The following is a 14,063-nucleotide window of genomic DNA, read 5'->3' as shown; positions in this document are numbered from 1 at the left end:
TGATAGAGTGCCACATGCCTACCTCCCCTCAGATGTCAGAGTGATCTCCCTAAAATGCAGTTCTGACCATATCACTACACACACACACACACACACAGACATGCATACACACACACATACACACATGCACACACACCCCTCCACTCGTTTCTTATCACCTCCAGGATCAAATATATAATCCTCTGAAATTCAAAACCCTACATAAACTGCCCCACCACCTTTCCAGTCTTCTTACATCTTATCTCTTATGCCTCCCTCTTCCTACTCTTCGTGTACACTGAGATTCAGTGACATTGGCCTTCTTGCTGTTCTTCAAACAAAACACTCCACCTCCCAACTCTGGACATTTTCATTGACTGTCCCCCATGCCTGGAATGCTCTCTTTCCTCATCTCTGCCTCCTGGCTTCCCTGGCTTCCTTTAAGCTCCCTCTTATACAGGAAGCCTCTCCTGGTCTCCCATAGGTCTATTGCCTTCTCTCTTTTCATGACTCCCTATGTATACTATAGATAGTTTGTTCATACATAATTGTTTGCATGTTGCCTTGCCCATTAGATGGCCAACTCCTTGAGAGCAGACATAGTCTTTTTGTTTTGTGGGGCACAGAGGGTTAAGTGACTTGCCCAGGGTCACACAGCTTGTAAGTGTCAAGTGTATGAGGTCAGATTTTAACTCAGGTCCTCCTGAATCCAGGGCAGGCATAGTCTTTTAATTGTCTTTGTATCCTCAGCATTTATCACAGTGCCTGGAACACATATGCCAGCACTGCTATGAGTTTATACCAATTGCACTTGCACTAAAAAGATGAAACAACAACAAGAATAACCATAGCTGCCAGGAGATCTGAGTTTGCGTTCTGGTTCTATCACTGATCTATATAGAGGAAATGACCTGGAAAAGGACATTTTCTTTCTCAAGGCCTCAGTTTCCTCAGCTGCAAAATGAAGGTATTGCAGACACTTAAATGTTTTATTGACTGACTGAATTGTAGTCCAAAAGACCTGCCTCATTATGATTTAGTGTTCATATGAAGATGATGCAGCAGAACACAAGCTTGAGCAGCACTGCCAGGCTGGGAAGCTTCAAATAACGAGACTGGTGATGCATTAGAAATCTGTCACTCAATTACCAACCTAGCCAAGCAATCATAATAGTACATTGGGAGTCAAAGGACCATGGTCAGATCTTGCCTTTGTTACTCATAGCCTGTATGACCTTGGGCAAATCATTTCACCTTCTGGGGCTTCAGTTTTCATTTATATATGAAACCAAGGGGTTGCACTACATGGCTTTTGAGGTCTTTTCTCTCTCTGGATCTATGATCTTAAGTGGCATGATGCTCAGAAGACAGAGCATATGGTGATGAATTGGGGCCTACAGCTCCTGAAGAGCTTTTGTTGATGGATAAAGAGCCCACACAATTTGAAACCACACATCTTTCATGTATCAAGTAGGAAGATGTCTGACTTGTCTTCCAGGTAGAATTTCTTAGCCTAGAATACTGGATTAATGTTAATTTACAGTGGTTATTTTCAAAACAATTCTTAGGTTTACCTTTATGGTGTTATGTTATCAATTCACTTATCAACCTGCACTTAAGAAATCATTACTGGTATATGTAAGCAATATCTGGCTGTTGCTATACCAATCCGGGCAACCTAGGTCATTAAACCCTCCATGAACCTCTCACCTGCTTTGCCAGTTGCCCATATATCTGTATAGGTAAGGGTCTATACCCCATCAAGAGCATTTTTCCATTATTATATAGTTGCATTAACTTAGGTAGAAATCAATATGTGCTAAATCTCTCTAATATTTATTATTGGGATATATGATGGAGAACTAATTTCCCTACCATAATCATCACTGAAAGTCTCTAAAATGATATTGATCAAATTATACAAATGTTTTCCTTTCCACTAGAAAATGTTTCATTATAAGAGATTAGATATAGTGACCAATGCTGCAATGTAAGTCACTCAAAAAGCAGACATATATCTCAGTATTCTTCCCACTAAACCAAGCCTATTTGCTATGTCACTAAGAACCCTAAATTTCAAGAACCTTGTCCTGCACTCTCATACTGATTCTTACAAGTCATTTAATATTTTGACCTCTATTCCTCGGGCTTAAATTACGATGGTACTTTGTCCTCTGCCCATCTTGTCTTGGCCACCCAAATGAACAAAGTCATTTCCTAGTTGTTAGTAATTGTGAATATCTCTATAGTATATCACTTATTGTCAATTAATTGTCAATAACTCATCATGTTTCATATATATAATTTCACATTGCTAATGAATTGCTAATTCATATAATTTAATTATTCAGATATTTGACATCCCACTTAAATTATAAACTTCTTTAGGATGTGACTCATACTTTTCTGTAACCTTTCAGCTCCTAGCACATCTTACCCATAGAAGGTGCTCAATATGTATATATTTATTTCCTCATTGATTTTGTTGGTGCTTCTTTTTTTTAGATGGACCCACATGAAAACATCTTGCTGAGCACCCTTGAAATAAAAAATGAAATGGCCACCTCTGAGGCTGTGATGGGACTAGGAGATCCAAGAAGCACTATGTTGGCCTATGATGCTTCAAGTATCCAGTACCGGAAAGCTGGCTTACCCAGACACAGCTTTGGCCGCAATGCCCTAGAGCGACATGTGGCACAAAAGAAGAGCAGACTACGGAGACGCGCCTCCCAACTGAAAATCACCATTCCTGACTTGACTGATGTAAATGCCATAGATCGATGGTCGCGTATATTCTTTCCTGTTGTTTTTTCCTTCTTCAATATTGTCTATTGGCTTTATTATGTGAACTAAAAAGTAGCATCTCATGGGAACAAAAGACTGGATTTCTCTTCAAACTGGTTGTACAGCCAAAAGTGGGACTTGGAAAAAAAATCTTTTCAGGAAAAAAAAAAGATTTTAAAACACCTTAGTTGCTGGCCTCTTCTGCGGCTCATTTCATACTATTTGGATTGCTTCTGCTAAACACTTCTTTATGCTACAATCTATGTATTTTTCCCAGTTAAAATAGAAGTGCATTTGGTGTGTGATGGCCAAATTCAGTTCTGACATGCTGTTTCCATTTTATTTGCTTAGGACTCACTCAACCTATACAAGTGGGAAAGTATTGGGGAGATAGTCTTAATGAGGTGTAGTAGCAGTGTGAGTCATTTCCCTGTGTAATGGGCATGTCTAGCTGCTCCATGGTTTGATTTCTAAAGGAAGGGAATATGTCAGATTGATATTATACGTAGAAATTGTTCACTGTTCACAGAGAATACTTTCAACACAAGTTAAAAATAGTACTGAAGATCATAAAGTGATGTTAGAGTGATAATGATGATTGATGATGATGGGTCACTATTTCCCACTACTTTGCAAAGGTTTTGGTTAGTTCACTGATAAAAGACAGGCATTTGACGCAAAATGCCACCGTTGCAAGTAATTAGGAAGTCAGTCTGGGAAGTCAGGGAAACCAAGGTAGCCTTCTCTAGCTCCACTAAATGTTGGCAAAGTACTACTGTTAGAATACCCTGTACTAAGAAAGAAGATACTGTTATGGTGGTGGTGGTGGTGGTAGTGGTGGTGGTAGTGGTGGTGGTAGTGGTGGTGGTGGTGGCTGCTATGTTTTAAATGTGATCTTTGTTTGAGGGGGAGCTGAAAGAGGTTGGGCATTTTGTAAGAAAACTATTTTACAGGTGGCTACAGAAATTGTTTGCACACTGCCTTTTATTCGAAAGGATGAGGTTAGTCTTCAAAGAACACCAGGAAAACCAGAGAAAGCTTTTTAAAGATATAAAAGATTTAAAAAAAAATAGATATAAGCAGCCAAACATGTCTTTGATCATCTCTATACAGCATCAGGGTCAATGTGAAAAAAGCGTAGTGGCCAATGGTGAACTGAGCAAGATTTGTATCCGACTTCATAAGCTTTGGGGTATTGTATCTACTGATACCTTGATGTGCAATCTGGTTAGAGGAGAGAAAAAAAATAACAAGATTATGGGAATCGGTAGTACCTGAGATGTTTGACAAAGAATTTAGCTTGAGCCTTGCTTCTTGTATCAGGGTGGGAACTTGGTAAGTTTACAAACAGGGTGAATTTCCCTGCCTTAGCCCATGCTAACTACTCCCCATGATATGTTTCCTGAATTGAATAATGTACTCTTAAATGAAGAATTTATTTAGAAAGGTGAAGTGTTCTTTGTTTTCTCTGAAATTTGATTGCTGCTTCTTTTGAAAAAAAAAAGCTTTATATTAGCAAATAGGTTTTAGGGGGTTCAGTAAGTTGTTTTCCTCTTACATGTAATTAAGATTGCTTTCATATTTTCCACATCAGTGGTAAAAGAATTAAGATATAGTTTTGATTGTTTTTAAGAAAGGATAATTTCAATTTGTATGTGAAAATCTGTCCATTTAAGGGAAAATGGAGACTGAAAAAGAGATGACAGCAGAATTTCCTTGGCATGCTCAATTGTAAGGGCTTTTCTTTAGAAAGCAACCACATTGCATCGCACTGACTATACCTCTCAACGAAGCCATTGTATTTGAAACACTATTTGGAAATGGGAGGGCTGATATTTGGCCCATCTTGTAGAAAATAGGTTGATTTTACAGAGCTTTATTTTCTGAATGACTTCAGAAGTTTGTTTTTTCCTCTTTTTTGGGGGGGTGGGAGGGGTGGGTGCTACTTTTTTATTAAGCAGCATTCATGTTTAAGAATACAGACAGAATTTGACATGAAAGGATCTATGAGCTAGAGTTCACCAGTAGATTGAATGAGCTAGCTCCTATATGTCCATTTATTCATGGCTGATTTATAACATTAGCTGGGAATGGTGCTTTATCACATAGACATCTAGTTCTGAATTTAAAGCAGCAGGTTGTGTCTATTGGCAGGAGGTGACATACTATCATATCTGCCTTATGAGTATATGGCTAGAGATATGCCAGAGTTTGGGAAATCTCTTTGGCAACTCCATTCTTGTATTTGTTGAGTCTCACTGTGGTGATAGCTCCAAGGAAGGAATGGTCAAGTTCTTATGCATGGTTTCATAACAGAGGAAATCCTCACAATAACCCCAAGGTTTCTTTTCCCCACAAGTGATTTGTTCTTAGTCATCACATAAATAGTGTTTTCTGCTTCTGTAACAAGTTAAATATGTAATGGAGAGAGTTTTTCAATACCTCAAATACAAACACACACACACACACAGCAAAGAGATTGAACTCTGCCAGATTGGTTCTAGGGAAAAGCAAAAGTCTGAGTCTGTAAGTAGGGCTGCTACCTGCCATTACCATAAAAGCCATAATAATCCTCAATATTGCCATGTTATGGGTGCAATAAAATGCCTAATGTGAAAGGAACTAAGCAGACAAACCTAGAACAAAGCAGACAAAAGCAAGTTGCTCTCTGCCAATTGGACCTTTGTAAAGACAGTTATTTCTAAAGGAAATGAAGTAGGAGATCCTATTTACACTCAAACTTGTGTTGGGATGAAGACAATAGGGAAAGGAGACCTTATGATACAGAGTTACCCAAGAGAGTAAATCTTATGTTGACTTTTATCTACCACTCTCTTGGATCATATGAAAGCAACTGAGTCATCTCGTCTTCAGTTGTTTGATTGGGATTTTACTCTCTGATCTGGCTAGAGAGAGAATATCTGAGAGTGGTTTAATGCTGTATTTGAAGAAATGAATCAGAATGAGGCTGGATATTCTGCTTTCTTATGGTTAAAGCTGAGGACTTGTAAAAAAAAATAATCCATGTAAAGGTAATGCTGATATTATATGACTATTAGTAAACATATTTCTTTTTGAGTATAAAACAGCCAGACAGCCAGCAATTAAGGTGTTTTTCATCTTTATGAAATTCATGGGCAAATTCTGACTTTAAAATGGCAAAGTTTTAACAAAATCTTGAATCTCAACCTGTAAATATCTCTTGTACATGACTGCTAGCAAATATGAAATGCATTTTCAGAATTGAAAACCAGTGCAACATATTTCTGTGTTTGCATAAGGAATGTTACTTTTCTTTCTTCTTCACTCTAATAACTGGGAGAAAAAAACTCCAATGTCATTTAGGTATCTGCTATTCTCTTCTCATTCTTCTAAAAAATCAATCTAAAATGAAAAGTAGGTGAAAGATCTCTCTGAGATTTTATATTCTAGTTTAAAAGCTTAAGGAAAACACCCACATGTGCACACACACACACATGCAAACACATACACACACATCATCAGCTAAAAAAGCACAATGCCTAGTGAAAGTGAAGGGGGGATTTGTAACTGGGAAACAAACTGATTAACTTTAGGCCAGATTCACATTTTGATGAAAAATCCAACAATATTAATTTTGAGTAAGTAAATGAGTTTCCAGTCCTTAAATTAACACAGAACTCGACAGAAAAGGAAACCAAACTTATGACATATCCACATGTACATATGTGTATATATAGATCAGTATAAACATACATACCTATATATGCATTTATATGTTGGACAGCAAAAGGAATAAGCTAATATGATTTGTTTCTATCACTTAAATCAGTATAAGAATATTTTTTACTTTGGGGAAAATCAATATGTTGAAATAACTAACTATACAGGGTAACTGGGCATTTCTATATCAACCAATCAATGCATTACAATTCTTACAAAACATTGCACAATTTGACACTATAATAGTACTGTACCTCAACATCTGAAACTATTAAATTAAATTCCACTACTTGCCTACTTTCTCTCTCTCTCTCTCTCTCTCTCTCTCTCTCTCTCTTCTCTCTCTCTCTCTCTCTCTCTCCCTCTCTCTCTCTCTCTCTCTCTCTCTCTCTCTCTCTTAAAAACAATTTGTCCACTATCAATTTTAAAAATTAAACAAATGTGTCCTAGGGAAACCAAGGGAAAGTTCTGCTACCAAATCTTTCTAGGAAAATAAACTGATGGGTTGGCCAGGGTAAACTATTCTTAACAATAGTGAGCATAACCATTTTGCTATGTGTATATAGAACATGTAATGTGTGCAATTATAAGTTCAGCTGAACATCTGTAAATATCATCAGATTTCTTAAACATTTTTAACTTCTAATTTGTACTTTATGGTAAGGCAAAATGCTGATTCTCCCCTATGGTTTAGGTAAACTGTGTCCTAAATCCCTGTAAATAATTAAGCTGTAAATGAGCAGTCAGTAGATTCAGTAATTGTTTAGTGATTTTCTTTTTCATTTTATTAAGTACTATAATTGCAGTACCCAAACAGAGTAATTTAAACACCCTTTTTCATGGATAGTACAGAATTACAGATAACAGAGTCTCAACTTATTTTTGAATTATTTTTTAAAGTCAGTAGGAGGTGTTATAGTATTAGAAGTAACACAATAGCAGAATGAGTATAGCTGTGACAGGTAGCAGGAAGCAGTACAAATCTTTAAAGTTAGCAAAAGATTGTGTTTTTGTTTTTGTTTTTGTTTTTTTCCAGGAAAGAAGTCAAAGAAGAGATAAGGTTATAGATAAGCACTAAGTTTTGAGAGAAAGTGAGTCATATTGATCTCACTACAGAGAAGAGTGCATGTTCCAGAAATCTATTATTAAAGTTCTGATAGGTTTTGTTTTGTTTTTTGTTTTGTTTTGTCTTGTTTTAAGAAGACTGTCCTTCTACAGATCCTCAAAACCAAAGACTCCAGAATTGTGGAATATAAAGGGAAAGCTAACCAGTCACTGCTTAACACCAAAGGCAAAGCTTTTTAAAATGCACTAGGAACTTTGTTAAAAATGATAAGGAATCAGTGGCATAGTAATTCAGAAATTGTCCTTTTCTACTTTGTCGAAAAACAAAAATATTGAAAAAAGAGAGAGAGAGAAGAATAGCAACATTCTGAAATGTCTATCAGCTACATGGAGATTTAAATAGAACATGTCTCCAGATATATGCAACATTATGATAACAGACATCTTTTTTTCTGAAGTGCTTTAGGGAATGAGGGAAAAAATATGAATTGATGGGAAACACTGTCTTGTTTTCACTTTTTAGTCATTCTCTTTGTCATGTTTACCTTCTCTGATTTGCTCCCAGTCTCTCTGTGTCACCAATGTTTGGAGGGCAGTCGACCTATGTCTGTTATCTCTCCTGAGTTCCAGATATCCCTATTTCTCCTTAGTCAATTCTGTATTTTTAATTTATGTGTAGATACCTTCAATACCATGAATTCTAACAAAATTGCCTATCATGTAAATTGCTTAATGTTTTATTTTTCTTTGCATGGGTGTTTAAATGGTTCTGTTATTGATGTCTCTGCATAATTCTGATGTCTTTTTTTTTTAATTTAGTAATCTGCTTTACAATGTAGTCATGATCAGCCTTACTAATTACCTTGTAGCCTTTCTTATATGCACATAATGCACATTTTTCAACAGCTAGAAAATGCAAAATACTAGCAGATATCATTGCATCAGATTTTCATGTTTTTCTTAAAAGAACTGCTAACCTCTGGGATAAGTGAGGTCATAAAAGAAAATGGTGGTTGTAAATGAGTAGAACATAAAAGATATTTTCTTGAATTTAAACTTATCGCAGCCAGTCTTAGCATGTAAATATATAATAATGTTGGCTAGTGTGTAATTCTTGAACTAAAAATATAAATAAAGAAAACTTAAAAGGATTTACATAGTGCTTCATTGTGTTAGAAAGGCTTTTTATATTGCTTCTGTGTGAGATTGTAGAATGGTGATGTCAAAAGTATTAGGGGAAGGGAAAAAGGAAAAGAAGAGGGTAGATCCAATCAGCATATATCACAAACTAGAGTAGTACAAATCCATAGAATGTAAGAACTGTAAGGAACCTGCAAACCTTACCCACATTCCCACTTTATAGATGAAGAGACTGAGACCCAGTGGAAGAAATAATCTAATTTCCCAGGGTAATACAGTGAATTTGTTAAAAAGCTGGGATTTAAGCCTACATTTCTGGATTCTCAATACAGTTTTCTTATCACTATAGCAATATGTATTTAAAATATCCCATAACTTTTTTGGATACTTTGGTTTTTTCCCAATTACATATAAAAACAATTATTAACATTCTTTTTTTTTTAATTTTGAGTTCCAAATTTTCTCCCTCCCTCTGCCTCCTCCCCTCTACCTGAGATGGTAAACATTTTGATATGGGTTATACATGTGCACTCATGCAAAACATTTCCATATTAGTCATGTTATTAAAGAAAACAAATGCCCCAAAATGGAAAAAAATAAAGTGAAAAATAGTATGCTTTGATCTGCATTCAGACTCCATCAGTTCTTTCTCTGGAAGTAGATGACATTTTTCATTGTTGGTCCTTTGGAATTATCTTGGATCATTGTCTTGATTAGAGTAACTAAGTCATTCACAATTGATCATCCTACAAAAGTGCTGTTACTGTGTACAGTGTTCTCCTGGTTCTGCTCACTTCATTTTGCATCAGTTGATGCAAATCCAGATTTTCTGAAATTATCCTGCTCATCATTTCTTATAGAACAATAGTATTCTGTGAAAATCATATGCTACAACTTTTTTAGCCATTCCCTAATTGATGGTCATCTCAATTTCCAATTCTTTGCCATCACAAACATAGCTGCTACAAATATTTTTGTACGAATAGGTCCTTTTTTCTTTTTTAAAAAATCTCTTTGTGATATAGACCTAGTAGTGGTATTGCTGGATCAAAGGGCATGCACAGTTTTATAGCACTTTGGGAATAGGTCCAAATTGCTCTACAGAACCGACTAACTTGTGAAAGTCTCATTAAACTGAATCTTTTATATTTAAGTTGGGAGAAAAGAATAATAAGATTCTCTAACTGAGAATTTTGCTTAATTCTTCTCTTTATTGGAGAATTACTATCATCTTCAAAAAGCATTTAGTAAGAACTTGTAAGTAAGTAAGCTTGGAAATAAACAAATGGTAAGTAAATGCAGCATAGTATTAAGTATTCTACAGAATAAACCAAGCATAGACTATTAGAGCTGGAAAGGACTTTAGAATATTGGATATTGGAATTGAAAGGGAGTTAGAATATAGAATAAGATTAATCAAATATTAATATAGTGCTTTAAAATTTACCAAGGATATTCTTTATAATAATCCCATAAGGTAAATTCTATGACTATCTTCTCCATTTTATGAGTGAAGAAACTGAGGTGCAGAGAAGCTCAATGTGTTGCATAGTCTATCCACTAATACTATAGACAAATGTAAAGTACTTTAGCCAGAACTCAAATTCTGATCTGTGGTAGCTACTTACACTGCTAAAAGAGATTTCTCAGGTCCCTTCCTCTGTGTTCTAACTCTTATCTCAGGATATAGAATGGGAGAGTTAGTTGGGACCTTCCAACTTAGAAGGTTAAACCAAGAAGATACCCAGAATAGTAGGTCCCGAGAAAGCTGGTCTCCTCTACATGCAGAAGAATATAGAATTTTAGCAGAATCCAGAATCCTACTAAAGAGACCTGAGAACTGAATATTAAAGCTAAGATAGCAAAGAAGCTACGTGATTCAAAATCACTTAACCTCTGTAAGTACTTATTTCCCACACCTATAAAATGAGGGAATTGGATGATGTGATCTTTAAAGGTCCTCTCACTTTAGCAGTTTATGCTGTCATTTGTCCCAAGCCCCTTGCTTTGTGGATTAGCAAAACTCTGGCCCTTAATTAGTAAACACTAGCCAAACAAAAATTCTCCACCTCCCATTTAGTTCAGGGAAGAGTAGGATTTTAGGAGCTACTTGAAAAAAGTTCACTCTGGCATAGGCCAGGTCTAACATTACAAAGAGATAAACTCTTGCCCTGTTTCAGAATCATACAAACTAATTGAGTAAACATGCTCACTTATCTTAGAAAAGTATAAAAAGAATGAGCAGGGGCAGCTAGGTGGCACAGTGGATAGAGCACCAGCCCTGGATTCAGGAGGACCTGAGTTCAAATCTGGCCTCAGACACTTAACAATTATTAGCTGTGTGACCCTGGGCAAGTCACTTAACCCTAATTGCCTCACCAAAAAAAAAAACAAAAACAAAAAAAAACCAAACAAACCAAAAAGGAATGAGCATCTATTAGCACTGCTTCTAGGAAGTCATCTCTATCCACATATCTTTATCCATCTGGCTGACCCTAGACCATGCAGTTTTAAACTGAGGTTGACAAAAGCAGCTAGACTTCTTCACAAATGCACCAATTTAGACTAACCACAGGTGTATTTGAATGTGTCACCTATGAGTAGATCAGCCAGAGCTAAACCTAGAGACTGGCAGTCAGGAATCAAATTGGCTTTAGAGTCAGGAGCTGAAATCAAGTACAGTTATCCCCTCCATGTTGCAACTTTCCCCATTGTGGTTTTGATATAGCACAGGTTTTAAGAATTTGAAATCCATCTACATTTGTTTCCAGATGGTACTACTTGTAGGACCCTTTCCAGGGCTACCACCCAAACTCTTATTAACATTGTCATCTTAGATCCCCCAATGGAAGTTATCTCTCCCACAATGGTTCTGGGGTGATCCTGAGGGCTTGAGGTTTCTAGCAATCTTTTTTATGAATTTGACAACTAGATAGTAGCCACTATATAAATATTGTTATTATTCTTAGTAGTAGTAATAATTATGAGCCCTCACTGGTGTAATTCCCATTGATTATAAGCAATACCCTCAGTTAGCTTTTAGAAGTGATTTTTCACTAAGATGCTATAATAAAAGTGCAAAATATTTCTCCCAAAAGTCTGAGATATACTCCCCCACAAGCATACCCAGAGTCCAGGTGAAGAATGTATTTAAACTTCGAGTATAATGGTAGTGAGGCATACTTGTAGAGAACATATGTGGCCAAAGGATAAACTCACAACTTCTCGTTCCTGGAAGTCCTTTTGTAAAATTCATAGCTGGTATTCTTTTCTGATTCAAGAGATTATGCCCCTTGAAGCTGTTCCCTTCCTAAGGTAACTATCCTTTTGCATCCATCTGCACCTTTCTTTGTCCTTGCCATGGCTTTCTCTGTATTGGGTTGAATGTGGAGTGTCCTACTGATCCCTGACCTCCAAAAATATGATTAATGAAAGGGGAGGGGAGGTGTAGAGGAGCGGGAGCAACACTCTCTGCCACACAAAAGTGGTTCCCTCTGAACAACTTACCTCAAAGTGTCATCTTCAATTCTAAAACAAAAATCAGGATACTGAATTGAACCCCTTTGGGTTGGACTCAGTGCTGTACTGACTACTCTTTTATACATAGGATCAATAAGTGTGACTAATTCTCTCAGCCAATCATATCACTATTCCTAAAAAGCTCACAGGGTAGAAAACTTTTGTTTAAATTTCTAAAAACTGTTTGTCAATTGACTGATATATTAATTAGTGTGGTGGAGAAACCCCAATTTTACACTCTGTTTAAAGTTCTCTCTCTTATAGAGAAAAATAATGGAAAATAAATTTCCCACAATTTTATCATTTAATTTTCAAATGAATTTTTCAAAGTCACTTAGTACATGTGCTGGCAACGAAAAATAGTTAATGTGATATTGATCTGCATGAAGAGACACATAGCTTCTAGGAATGAGGAAGTGATGGGGAAGTTCTGCCCCACCAGGACCAGATCTGGAGTATTGTGTTCACTTCTGGAGACCACAACGTGAGGACATTGATTTAGCTGGAGAGTATCCAGAGGAGGGAAACTAGGATGGTGAAAGTCCTTGATTCCATGTTCAAGGATGATTGGTTAGGACTATTTGGCCTGGAAAATGGAAAACAATAGAGATTAAACATTGTCTTTAAATATTTGAAGGACCATCCTGTGTAACGGAATTTTGACTAGTCCTAAAGGGAAAAACTAGGAGGAAGAGGTATAGGCTTTAAAGTCTAATAATAATAATAATATCTAGCATTTATATAGAATTTTTAAAGTTTGCAAAATTCTTAAAAAATATCATTTAATTCTATCCTCACAATAACCCTGGGAGATGGGTACTATAATTATCCCCATCTTACAGATAAGGAAATTGAAACACAAAGAAACTTAAGTGACTTGCCCAGGGACCCACAACTATTTAAGATCCAGTTCAGGTCTACCTGACCCCAAGTCCAATGCTGTCTCTGCTGCACTACCTGCTATTGGATTTTATGTCTAGAGAAGCTTCCTAATGATGAGAACTATACAAAATTTGATTATAGGAGTTACTCCTTTTTTTTTGCCTTTGGCCACCCCTCCTCCCTACCAGAAAAAGACTCTCCAAGTTCTGAGTTCCACATTCCATCTTCTGCTTCCAATCTGGGGGGTTCACAGAGAGAAAGAAGGAACATCAAAAGGCCATCTTGTTTGACCTTCTAATTTTACAGATGAGGAAACTGAGGCCCAGGAAATAACTTTCCCAAGATCACAACAGTGATAAATATTAGATTTGGGATTTGAAGCCAGATCTTCTGACTTCAGGGACAGTGTTCTTTCAGCTATGGCATGTTCCTCGGTTTGACAACACAGCTCTGGGGCTGTTATTCTGATCAGTGCATGAGTGAAAACTCATCTCAACTAATTATATCTAGGCAAAACCAGACTAAGGCCATGCATTATATGTCACCCACCAGGACACCAGGGCCTTCCTAATGTCTGTCTGTATGCCACTCTTTACCAACCTGGGAACCAGTGCTCTGGGAAGCATTATCAGATCAATTCTACCACTGCTCTTACAAAATGTATGACCATCTATTTTCCCAGAGCTCTGCTCCCAAATCCCTATAACTTCCTAGAACAAAACTCCTTTCCTCAGACACTAGTTCCCCATGTGTAGTGTCCCCCATTAGAATGTAGATTCCTTCAGAGTAATGAAAGTTTCATCTTTGAATTTCAATCCCAAGGCCTAGAACTGTGTTTGACACATAGTAGGTACTTTTTGGGGGGAGGGGGGTGGGCAATGAGGGTTAAGTGACTTGCCCAGGGTCACACAGCTAGTGGACGAAGCTGGATTTGAACTCAGGTGCTCCTGAATCCAGGGCCAGTGATTTATCCACTGTGCCACCTAGATGCC

At 36.9% G+C, this 14,063-nt stretch overlaps 1 protein-coding gene across 2 annotated transcripts in view; it reads left to right on the top strand.

Annotated features, from left to right (window-relative positions):
* Positions 1-8,681, top strand: part of GABRB2 (gamma-aminobutyric acid type A receptor subunit beta2) — a 256,620-nt gene extending 247,939 nt beyond the window's left edge. For both annotated transcript variants that reach the window (XM_043989223.1, XM_043989224.1), the window contains one exon: positions 2,485-8,681. In XM_043989223.1, the coding sequence (XP_043845158.1) occupies positions 2,485-2,832 (348 nt within the window). In that variant the 3' untranslated portion in view covers positions 2,833-8,681. The remainder of the gene's footprint in view (positions 1-2,484) is intronic.
* The last annotated feature ends 5,382 nt before the right edge of the window (positions 8,682-14,063 follow it).

The sequence above is a fragment of the Dromiciops gliroides genome, chromosome 2 (assembly GCF_019393635.1).
Source record: "Dromiciops gliroides isolate mDroGli1 chromosome 2, mDroGli1.pri, whole genome shotgun sequence".
Taxonomy (NCBI): Eukaryota; Metazoa; Chordata; class Mammalia; order Microbiotheria; family Microbiotheriidae; genus Dromiciops; species Dromiciops gliroides.
The sequence above is the reverse complement of the archived record's forward strand: the minus strand, read 5'-3'. Positions and strand labels throughout refer to the sequence as shown.